This window comes from Eptatretus burgeri, chromosome 8 (assembly GCF_056783735.1).
Source record: "Eptatretus burgeri isolate ZD-2024b chromosome 8, Ebu_testis_v1, whole genome shotgun sequence".
NCBI classification, from domain to species: domain Eukaryota; kingdom Metazoa; phylum Chordata; class Myxini; order Myxiniformes; family Myxinidae; genus Eptatretus; species Eptatretus burgeri.
In genome coordinates this window covers 1,114,306-1,126,835 of record NC_140968.1, presented here as the reverse complement: position 1 = coordinate 1,126,835, position 12,530 = coordinate 1,114,306, and the positions used below count along the sequence as shown (strand labels likewise).

General features: G+C 43.2%; 1 protein-coding gene across 7 annotated transcripts in view; it reads left to right on the top strand.

Moving 5' to 3' along the window:
- RBM33 (RNA binding motif protein 33) overlaps positions 1-12,530 on the top strand; it is a 138,744-nt gene that overhangs the window by 88,621 nt on the left and 37,593 nt on the right. For all 7 annotated transcript variants that reach the window (XM_085890548.1, XM_085890546.1, XM_085890545.1 and 4 more), the window contains exon 11: positions 5,951-6,137. In XM_085890548.1, coding sequence (XP_085746674.1) covers positions 5,951-6,137 — 187 coding nt within the window. The remainder of the gene's footprint in view (positions 1-5,950; positions 6,138-12,530) is intronic.

Genomic DNA, 12,530 nt, shown 5'->3' with positions numbered 1-12,530 from the left:
AGGCTGGAGAAGAGAGGGTATAAGAAAGAGAGACCACCGACCTTCCTGTGGTGAGAGAGTGGGAGACCCAAAGTCTCAGCCTCATTATGGGAGATACCAATGATCCAAAATGCCTTGGTTTTCATTGTGTGAAGCCAAGAAAGGTGAGAGGCAGGAGCACCAGCCCCAGCGGGGGGGGGGGGGGGGAGCAGTACTCCATCAGGCTGCAGACGAAAGCTTTGTATATGGTCAAGAGCTCAGGTGTGACAAGGAAGGGCTTTGCATGACGGAGGATTCCCATTCGGTGACTGGCTTTGGAGGCCAGGTTGGAAATGTGGCTTTCCCAGGAAAGATCATGACAGATAGTGAAACCCAGAAGCTTGAATGAAAGTACTTCTTCAAGAGGATTGTTGAGAAAAAGTAGATGGGTGGGGGGGGGGGGTTCCAGTCGATCCTTTCGGAGAGACATAGTGAGAGTATGAGAATTGTCAGGATTGAAAGACATGTTCCATGTGTTCGAGCAGTTTGTGATTTTACCCAGATCTGCAGAGAGCGAAGAAGCTGCTGCTTGCCGGTCTGAGGGATGACAGATGGTACAGCAGAGGGTGGAGTCATCAGCAAAGAGATAAAGAGGATTTTCCCAGAGAGTCAGAGAGATCATTGATGAAAACCAGAAGAAGAACAGGGCCCAGAACGTTGCCTTGAAGAACTCCAGCCTGGACAGGAAGAGGGGATGAAAGAACTCCATTTAGGGCCACATGTTGACTGTGACAGGAGAGGAAGTCTGCGAACTATGAGTGGAGATGACCTTGGATACCATAGGAAGAGAGTTTTTATGAGCAGGGTAGGGTGGCAGACCGTGTCAAAAGCACACGATATGTCTAGGGATACGGCTCTGATTTCATGTCTGGCATTGAGGACCTCCATCCATTGTTGGGAGAGCCGAAGCAGCATATCCAGGGTAGAGTGACCTGGTCTGAAACCAAATTGATGATCGGAAATCAATTGGAGAAGCGGAAGGATTTGATGTCTGAAGCGATGATGGATTCCATAACCTTGCTGATGATTGGGAGAAGTCTGATTGGTCTGTAGTTTGCAGGGATCCCTCTTTGCACCTTTTTATGCAGAGTGGTAATGTTTGCTGAAAATTTTGGGTCTAAAGGGTCTTTTGGCTCTTCATCGCCTTTTGGGTCCTCTGGGACTTTTGGGTGTTTTGAGTCTTCAGGGTCTATTTGGGTCTTGGCGTCTTTTCAGTCTTCTGTGTTTTCAGGGTCTTTTGAGGGTCTTTGGTGATTTTTGGGTCTTTGGGGTCTTTTTGGTCTTTTGGATTTTCTGTTTTGGGTCTTCGGTCCATCCATCTGTCTGTCCACCAAAACTTGAAACTTCTCTGAAACTACGCATACGATTTAGATGAATATTTACCACAACGTTCATCACCATGTGTGTCCTAAAGTTTGTTCATGGCATTCACAAAATTGGGCCCTTTGGGGGTTTACGGGGGTTACCCCCCAAATTATGTTATCTTTCTTCTCCTAAACTACATTCACAATTTTGAGTAAATTTGACCGCAACCCTCATCACCCGTGATGTACGATAGATTGATCCCACCATTAATAAAAATTGGTGTCTGAGGGGGGAAGAGGAGGGGGGGGGGCGGTTGGGGGGTTTCCACCCAAAAGAGGTATTTGCTTTCTTCTCAGAACATGCAAACACAATTTTGATGAAACTTGACCACACCCTTTATCACCCATGATGTACCAAGGTTTGTTCATGGCATTAATAAAAAAAATCCATAGGTATTTACTTTCTTCTCCATTATATATTTTGTGGGTCATCCATGTCTACCAGTGGTTGCCTGGTTATCTTATCCAGTTGCTACCAGATGAGTGCCTGGGGGTACTGCCCATATGTTTTTATGTATTATATATATATATATATATATATATATATATATATATATATATATATATATATATATATATATATATATATATATATATATATATATATATATTGTTATTCATTGACCCTTTTTTTGCCTTTTTAATTTAATTTAATTTTTTTCGCTACATTATTTTTTTTAACATTTATTTTTTCTTCTCAGCAACCACGTCGGATTAACACAAAATTTTCAGGGTAGGAGCAACCCCACATTGGGAATATTTTAATGATAATTGTTATGTCATCTGTCACATGGTATTGTAGTCATCTTGGATTAACCAAAAAAATTAAAACATTATATCTCTGAAACCGCTTTGTACATCTCGGAAAAATTTGAAGCTTTGTACATCTCATTGTTCTCCCAATGGGGAATCAATTATTTTAAGGATGACATAATCGGTGAAGTGGTTGACCAGGTATAGATGTTTGAATCAAAATCCTTGTTTACCATTGAGATTCATGTCCAGGCCGTTACGTTTTTACCAATTGAGCTTTTTGTCGTGAAATCTTCAACAAACCTTTAATCTTGCGATTGTGGAGGAACACAAATGAACTGTCATTTTCATCAAGTTTAGTTTGAGTACAAAGCCGACGCAAATGGGCTTTACGTTTTAAGATGCTTTCTAGTTTTTATTTGTTGTTTGTATTTTATGTGAACCTGGATGCTATAATTTTTAAATAGATTTTTCACCATTGTGAGATGAGGAAGACCAAAAGTAATATGTACAGCATGATATCTCAAAAAGTTGTGGACGAGTTGTAAGAAAACTTGGTGGATGAGTTGGTTCGGTGACAATAACGAGGCGATTTGATTTTGGTTCACGTGCGGATGCACATCCGGTTAACTGTCAGTGGGATTAAAAACATGTAAACTGTTTAACCGAGCCGAGGTATTCGCTCTACCGAGTGCTGGTCTCCCTGATTATTCACTTCGCCCCAATTCCCCAGACAACATGTCATGTGCTATAATTTCAATTTATTATTATTATTATTTTTATTTTTTATTTTTCCTCTGGGAGATATTACTTCCTGTAAATTGTTTTATTCAAACGATTTTGTTGTTTCTTCAGCATCGTTTTTCCCAGAATGAGAATTTTTTTTGCTGATTGGCAGAATCGACGCTTTGTGAGACCCTGACAGGTCCCTGACTTTTCAGGCCGTTGGTTTCCCGTTATTTCTACGTGTTTTTCGGCCTCTTGAACAGAAAGCACAGGAGATGGCCCTTTCCCTTTTTATCCCACAATCACTTTCTGAGCATTCATGATGCAAGTCTGCAAGGAGACAGTGTTTGTGAATACAGTACTTGTCTGCCGTGGTAATTGTCTGACTTTGTACAGAAATAATAGTCCAGTTTCCATCCACTTTTTCTCGGAGTTTCACGTTTGGTGTGCCATAAGATTGCGGCCCTATCTGCTCCGGCACACGTTCATCGTGTGCTGCCATTCCTCAAGCAACATTTACATTTTAATGGCCGTCTCAGCCAGCTATAGCCGTCACTTTGCACGACCATTGAAACCTGAGTGGGATTAATGGAGATAGCATCGTAACATTCAGCCATCCGCCATTCTCTATGAAGCAATTTGTTGAGCTGCAGGTCAGCCCAAATGCAGAGTGTATTCGACACTGTCGATATGATAAGGGGATTAAAGGTAATGAGTGTTGAAGCCCGTGGTTTTGAGAGGACCGATTTCCCAGCAAGCTATTGAATGCTCTTTTTAAGGGCAGCCCATTCATAGAAAGTCCACTCAATATGTACTGGAAGCTGCCTGGTTTGCTTCTCTTGATTGGTGCCTATTGGCTGCTGCTCTCCAATTTAAAATATCAATGTACTAAAATTGGTACACACACACACACACACACACACACACACACACACACACACACACACACACACACACACACACACACACACACACACACACACACACACACACACCTGGTCTTTTATCATTGCTTCCAAAGGTAACTGTCTGAGCGTGTGTGTGTTTTTTCTTTGATTTCTAGACAATGTCAAACCCCTGGAACAACCTGCGCCAAATTTTGGATACGTGCTGGAGGGGGGGTACCTGGAGCCAGGTTATAGGTATAACCTCCTCCCCCCCCCCCACAAGGTTGAGGACTCAAAATTTTTATTTTCACCTGTATAGGTGTATAGCTGGGCCAACCTCCACCAAATTTTGCATACATGTTGGGGGTGCCCAGGGTCAGGTCCTGGGCAAAAATCCCCCTCCCCCAACACCCCCGCTCACATCCAAAAGGCTGTGTGTGTGTGTGTGTGTGTGTGTGTGTGTGTGTGTGTGTGTGTGTGTGTGTGTGTGTGTGTGTGTGTGTGTGTGTGTGTGTGTGTGTGTGTGTGTGTGTGTGTGTCCAACCCCTTTCGCTCGTAACCCACGACTTCTTCAAAGCCGAGCAAACAAGCCGAGCATGTGGACCTGCTTTTATCTGCCACGTGTTGATCCTCTTCCTGTCCAACACACTTATGTTGGGAGTGGAAAACAAATAGAATCATTACTTTTGTCTTTCTTGGTCATTCCAATCATCCTTGATTGATTGTCTGCTCCCTCTGCAACTGTTTCCTTCATGATCAAGTATATGGATGTACATTAAAACTTCGATTTGTCTGGGTTAGTCCTCCTTGGTGAGGAAATCTGGTCACGTGGGCCCGTTGTGCGTGGGGTTGGAATGTAGGTGTAGCGAGTCTGTCGACGTAAAGATTGTGTGACAGGGAATGGCTGTGGTGGGTTGATTGGCGTGCTCCCTGGCTCAGTGTTCTGGGCACATTGTGAGCTCTTTGTGATCCACGCTGTCCTAGTTCTTCGAGTTTGCACAAAGCAGTTTCTGCTTTTCAGATCAAAGCTTCACCACCACTCACGCACGCACAAACGCATGCACACGTACACCTTTGTCCATTGCCACACTGTTTTTTGAAATTGAATGAGGGATGCATGAGATTTGCTACACATTTGCCTTATGGATGCCTTTCAACTGTCAGTAATGGCTGTGGGTAATGCCCTTTGGATATGGAAGACAGCAATTCAAGCTAATGTTAAAAAGTGAGCCAAGTAGACCATCAATATTGACAGATCAGGTCGTAAAGATCAGACCAAAATAAATAAATAAATCATGATTAATAAAAAAAAGTAATAGTATTGAACAATGCAATGTTATACCTGCTGATTTATAACAAATGCTTGGTACACAGTGTTGTACTTGTTTCCATGGGTGGAGTACCACCCTATTACCTTGCAGAATTGTAACAAACAGTTCTGAGTTCATCACCCATGTCTTGTTATCTTATTGTCACAGTGTCCAATTGCACAGAGGGAGTGCACTTACCTTTGGCCTGTCAAGATTGTTTGAGTGCTTCTCAGGCAGGACATTGATTGCATCGATAAGTGCGTTGTCCTTTGGATGAAACGTTAAGCCGGGGACCCGTCCACTAACCATTAGAATATCAGATGTTGGATGTTAAACATCCCACAGTGTCTTATATGAAGAGAGGGGCGTGCTGTTGCTGGCACATTCAAACCTTCTACCATGATGTTGCAGGGGCACTGCATCACTGGAATATAGCCATGCCTCATTAATTATACTGAATAACCAAAAAACCAACAGGTCAGATTCATCATTGAATCTTTGCCCAATATGCATCCGATCATTGCAACTGTGAATACTTTTGGTAATATAAAGTTTTTTTTTTATGAAACTCGTGCCAGATTCCCCAAATCCCCTTGCTTTATTCGCCAATCCTTGAAGTTTCCTGCAAAATTGAGGTGCGTGTTTATGCGCTCGTGCACATGCACACAGATCGACGGATGAAGTGCCCCGGGTGACCCAATTTATATCGCATCCGGTGTGTGTGTAAAGAGGGTCACCCAGACAAATACCCTCATGAGGCTCTGCATTGCTAAATGACGTCATTTCAGTTAAAAGAGTGAATACTGTGTGAATTTGGTACATGCTGTCCAAGTATGCACGAGTAATGTCATCATGTCCTTACCATTAAACATGTGTGCTTTTTATACACCAGGCTACCCAGGACTTCTCAAGGCCTCCAGCTGCTCCACCAGTTATCAATCCAAGTCATCGGATGCCAGTGCATCAGCAATGGATGGGGCAACGTCCTCCCCCTCCTCTGCCTCCTCCTCCTCCTCCGCCTCCTCCTCCTCCACCTCCTCCTTCACAGCCACCCCCTCGAAACAGCTTATTCATGCATGGTATAACACCTGTACCTTCCTGCATATAACGAGGCCACAGTGCATTTTATCACTTTTTATTTATCTCCGAGCAAAGAACCCATCCATTAATTCCCCCAGAATTGCCGACGGGATGACTTGTAATACCACCGGGAGATCCCCACCACGTGTGGTGCTATACGATACACATTTACATTGAGAGAATTGGGGGTCCTTTCCCCCGCCTTGAACACCTGGGACTATGAATTCTTTTTACCACTTAAAACCTTCCTGTGCAGCCTGTGAGTACAACCACTAGTTTCCAACTCATTCAGTGGTTCAGGAGTGCATTGAACTCAAAAAAAAAGAAAAACCCCACAAACAAGCACACATCCGCTTCTTGAATTGTACTGTTTATACTGTAGAATGATTCTTCCGTATTTTGTCTTATTCTTATCCTCCTAGTAGCAAAGGAAGTTGAATTGGAGCATGTTGCAGTTTATCCAAAGTACACTGTCTTATCAGACTTTATTGTCACATAATGATCATAAATCCTCCACCAAGCAACTCACCTTTTGCCCCCATAGCGCGATGTAAGACATTGATTAAGCCCATGGTACTTTCATGGAGCAGAGTATCGTCTCAATGACCCGCATGTGGTGGTCATACATTGAAGTAGAGTTTCACTTCATATAACTTGATGGTACACCCATAGCAGCGACGATGACATGCTCATAACAAAGTCTACATACTCTATGGGTGGTGCCATTAGCAAACATCTCACCCAAACTTTTTCAATATTATAACTCGAGACCAATCACGGATTGCAGACCCTCGTGAGGATTTCTTTTGTGGTGTATTTTGTGTTGCGTTTATGCGGTCTGTAGACGATGCATTTTTATGTTTATAAGTGTGTTCCAAAAAGACCTGGACAACTTTGGTTGTGTATATATTTGGCACCACAAATGATATGATACCCTTTATTTTATATGATACAGAAACTCATAAACTTTTGTGCACACCATCAATACACTTCAAAGTGAGCTCCGTTTGTCGAGTGCAGGACATCGAGGCGGTACACAAGTTCTTGCCATGTTTGTCTCAGCATGTTTGTCCACCAGTGCTCTTGCAGCTGTGATCCGAGAATGAAGATCCTGCAGGTTTGCCACCTTGTAACTGCAGACAACATCGTTGACAAACCTGCACAGAAAAAAAAAATCACAGGGTTCATGTCCGGTGATCGTGGGGGCCAGGCGGTTGATCCGTCTCAGCCAATTTTCCTGGACCTGGAATTTTTTCATTCAGGACGGCTCGAACGACGAAGGCCCAATGAGGGGGAGCGTCGTCCTGTTGAGAAATTATATCGGGTTGCAGGTATTCAAGCTGTGGGAAGGCAAATCCTTCCAACATGTGCATGTAAATTGTTGACCTCACCATATCCGCCGCAAAGAAAAACAAATCCACCAAGCGGTCATGGAGGAGGCTTCACCACGCATTGACCTTTGGACTGTCACGTATTAGTTCAATGACCACTTGGGGTGTTTTCAGAGTCCCAGATCTTCACATTGTGCCGGTTGATGTTCCCTGATACATGAAAGCAGGCTTCATCTGTGAACATGACCTTTTTCAGGTAATCTTCATCATCCTCTATGTAACTGAGCATTTCCAAGGCAAACACCTTACATTTGGATCGAGTTCCTGCAGAATCTGCACCTTGTAGGCGTAAAGCAATGGTGTTTCATACAAAATCCTGTGTACAGTGGTGGTTGGTAGTCCCAGTTCTCTGGATGCGCATCAAATTGATTTTCTTGGACTTTGTTGAAATGATTCATATACTCGTTCAACGTCTGCTTCACTTGTGCTTGCTTGGTTGACCGGTTATTTTTTGTTTCTGACAACTTCCAGTCTCCTTAAACCTCTTGTACCCACTCTGATACTCATCTGTGATGGCAGATTCCTTCCACACCTTGTACAGAAATTACACTGAACTAGCATGTCAGATCTCTTCTTGCTGAACCATTCGACATCGTGAGCTTTCTCCGGTGGAGTCGCCATTTTCTTTTACATTGAACCACCACACATGAACACAAAGAAAACTTCATGAGATTTCTCTATCGTATAAACCAAAGGGTACTGTATCATTTGTGGTACTAAACATATTAACAACCAAAGTTGTCCAGGTCTTTTTTGAACACCCTCTATAGCAAGCAGACGTTTTCGGTTTTGTTGTATAGATTCACTTTACAATCGTGTGAATTTTTGAAACTTTTTTGAACACTTATTTCACTCAAGTAGATGTATTTTTATAGTACTTACTTTATCGATGGATGGAAGTTCTTAACCTTTTGAAACCCTGAGCTCCTTGGGCTTTCGGCTCCCACACCCTAGGCTCCCTGGAGAAAAATCCGGCCGCTCGTGAATATGGAAGTTTGAGTAGTGGCTGGTAAAACGGCCGCTGTTTAAAAAAAAAAAAAAAAAAAAAAATATATATATATATATATATATATATATATATATATATATATATATATATATATATATATATATATATATATATATATATATATATATATATATATATATAGGGTTCAAATGGTTAGTACACGTATTTTATCGACGTTCTCGCATTGTAATAGTACATCTTTTATAGACATACATTCTAATAGTATGTACTTTATAGATGTACTCACATTATAATTGTACCTCACGTTCCAATGGTACATAATTAATGGACATACTCGCATCAGAATTGTACTTGATGAAGAGATGCACTCACATTTTAATACTACGTAATTAATAGATGTACTCCCATTCCAATCTATCCAACAAGAGAGCCGTTTGACTGTGTGTCACCATTTTTCTCAGAGATGGCTGAATGGATCTTCGTCAAACTTTCAGAGGTTCATGTTTGAGCTCCAAGGAGTGTTTTAGGCCAAAACAAACAAACAAAAAAAAAACAATTTTTGAAAATTCTGAAAAAAAGAAGGTTCGTTTTGGGGTTTGTTTTTTTTTTCGCTCTGTGGTGCCGAAGCCTTTGTGGCTATGTGAAAGGTAATATTAAAAGAGAACCGACCACATTCCTTAGTAGGTGTATGGAGGTATTTTGAGCCCCCTCAAAAAATAGACCAGGCAATGTTGGGCACTCCTGCTGGAAGTACACAAGTAAAACGTACTCGCATTTCAATAGTACGTAATTAATAGACGTACAGGAGACCCTCGTATAACGTGGGGGATGTGTTCCTGCGAAATGCCGTGTTATCTGAAAATGTGTTACGAGGCAATATTTAACATGTACAAATCTGGGTTATATTCCCAATGGAGAAGATTTCAACCTTTTACCGTTGAAGACCTACATAAAAACCTCAAAAAAGCAGTAAACAATGCATAAATAAATTATAAAACAAATAATAACATTAAAAACGAGAAGGTCCCTCATAGAGCGCATACCTCCGCCACGAAATGCCTGATCTACGAGAACACATCGAGCCCAATAACTTTTTGAAATATCATGCCATATATCGGTCATTCCGAGCGAGTCGCTCGTTCACTCACAGCAGCCAAAACTATGGCTGCAAAGCATGTAACTAGTGGCATTGGAGATGATGATTAAGTGAATAAGAAGTCAAGAAAGTGTCAATCATTGGAGGGGCAATTAACAGTTTTGAATCGGTTTGTTGGAGGTGAGCACAGCATTGATATTCAGAAAAATGGGACTTCTTGATTCTACAGTGAGAACCATTCGTGTCAATCATGATAACATCTGTAAGAGCACTCAAACAACGAACTGTTACCAGAACTGCAAGATCTCGGCCTGATGCTGTTGAGAAAATGGAGAACATACTGGCCACGTGGTTGGAGCATCAGAACCAACAGAACATGCCCTTGCCTGGAATAGTCATTCAAGAGAAAGCGAGTTTTGTTTGGTGATCTAACCAAAGATGGCAATGATTCGGTGCCTTTTGGTGACAGTCATGGGTAGTTCGAGTGCTTCAAGAATCGCCATGTGTTCCACAATCTCAACTTGACTGGGGAAGCTGCTGCTGCAGATTATGCTGCTGCTGAACTATTTCCAGGTGTCTTCAAATCAGTGATGGTGGATGGAGGTTACACACCAAGCCAGGTGTTTAACCTCGATTCAACTCGACTTTATTGGCAACTCATTCCCAGCCAAACTTTCATCTCATCGAAGAAAAGACAACGCCTGGATTTAAAGCTGCCAAGAACCGCTTCTCCTTGCATTTGGGGGACATTGCATTGGGTGAATACAAATTAAAGTCACTCATTCATGGTTTATCATGCAGAAAATCCACTTGCATTGAAGGAATGTTTGAAAACAAAACTCCCTGTTTGGAAAGCAATTAAGAAGGGCTGGATAACTTCAGTGATCTTCAGTGAATATTTTTCAAGGGAGCTCCAGAAGTAAAGGAATTGAGGGCCTATTGTGAGAAGGAGAGGATTTCCTTTAAAATCCTTATTATTTTGGATAAATCTCCTGGCCATCCTGCAAGTGTTGCTGATCTGAGCGACAACATTCAGGTGCTGTTTCTTCCTCCTAAGACCACATCATTCATCCAGCCAATGGACCAAGGGGTCTTAGCAAATTTTAAGGCTTGTTACTTCCGTCAAACCTTCTCCAGACTTATCACAGAATGTGATGCAGATGATGAGCTCAGCATTGAGACATTCTGGCACCAGTTTTAACATCAAGATGGAAATTGATATCATCGGCAATGCCTGGGATTAAGTCACTTATTGGTGCATCAATGGAGCATGGAAGAAACTCTGGCCTGAGGCAGTGATTTATTTCAGAGTTTTCACGGAGGCTGAATTCAGCGAAGCAAGGCAACAGATTGTGGACATGGCCCTGCAAATGGGACTTGAGGAGGTCAATGAAGATGATGTTGAGGATTTGCTTCTCTCCCACAGGGAGTAGCTGAGCAATGAAGAACTTCAGGCACTGGAGGAGAAGTGCACCAAGCTGTGAGCACAAATAAGCAAAGCGAGTGGACAATATAATGTGGATGCATTCAAGATATTGAGTAGAGGACGAAGTATAACACAAAGGGCGGAGGAGCTCCTTGTGAGCCAACGGCTATCCATATCTCGTGCCCAACTGTGTCTGCGGACGTCCTCCTGCAGTTGGGTTACTTCTTATTAGGAGGTTGGTGGCAGGATTTGCACTCCGGCCACCGTAAAACCCTTCATTCCGCAAAACACACAAACGCAAAAAAATCTGAAAACCCACTCCGTGGGAGTACCTCCTGTGCAGCTTCCCTTCGCAGGGCAGCTCACCGGATGGCGGGATTGGGGTAAAGCCTTCGGGACCCCCAATCTTTGATGAAAGGAAGGAAACCACGGGGTAACCTCCCTGGGTCAGATTGCGGGAGAGTGTGTCGGAGTGGTGCTGAGGTGTCGTCCATCAGACGACGGTCTCCTTGGGTTAACCTGAGGCGGTCCCTTCGAGTGGATGCCTGGAATGTCCTATCCCGAAGAGAGGATGATCACCTGTCTCTGTTATCATCTGAGCTCAAGCGTTTGGACATCGGTATTGCAGCACTCTCTGAGGTTCGGAGAACGGATTACGGCGAGATAATGGTGAGTGGTTACACCTACTATTGGACTGGTCGCTCAGATGGTTACCATACTCAAGGAGTTGCTGTAGCTGTGTCCAAAAAGCTGACCCGAATGATAATTGAGGTAACACCGGTCAACCAGCGTATTATGAGACTAAGGATTCGTCACTCCTTAGGTGTCATTTCCCTGGTCTCTGTATATGCTCCGACTGAGGCGAGTGACCTCACCGTGAAGGACACATTCTACGCCACGCTCGAGTCTGTGGTTGATCAGTGCCCCAGGCGAGATACACTTCTCGTCTTGGGGGATTTCAATGCATCGACTGGAACTGATAGGGATGGTTATGAGACATGTGTTGGTCCCCATGGGTCAGGAACTATGAATCAGAATAGCACTAAGTTCCTTGACTTTGCAAGAAGTCATGGACTTAGAGTGGCCGGTTCATGGTTTCAGCACCCACAAGCTCATCGCTGGACTTGGTATTCCAACGCCAGTGGTGTGGCAAAGGAGATTGATCATGTCCTCGTTGACGGTCACTGGAGGATGATCCAGAACTGCAGGGTCTACCGGAGTGCTCAGTTCCTCAATACTGACCACCGGCTTGTTGTAGCAACTCTAAAGCTGCACCTTAAATCCTGGAGAATGGTACCATCCCGGCCTCGGCTGGATGTTGGCAAGCTCAAGGATGAGAGAGTAGCTGAGGAGTTTGCAAACAGGCTGAGTGGACATTTGGGGTGTCTGGTTGCTTTGGGAGGTCCTGAAGGGTTATGGATTACCTTCAAGACCACCGTCCTTGATGTTGCCGGTGGATGTCTTGGAACTCGCCGCAGGGCAAAGAAGAATTTTGTCTCTCAAGGGACA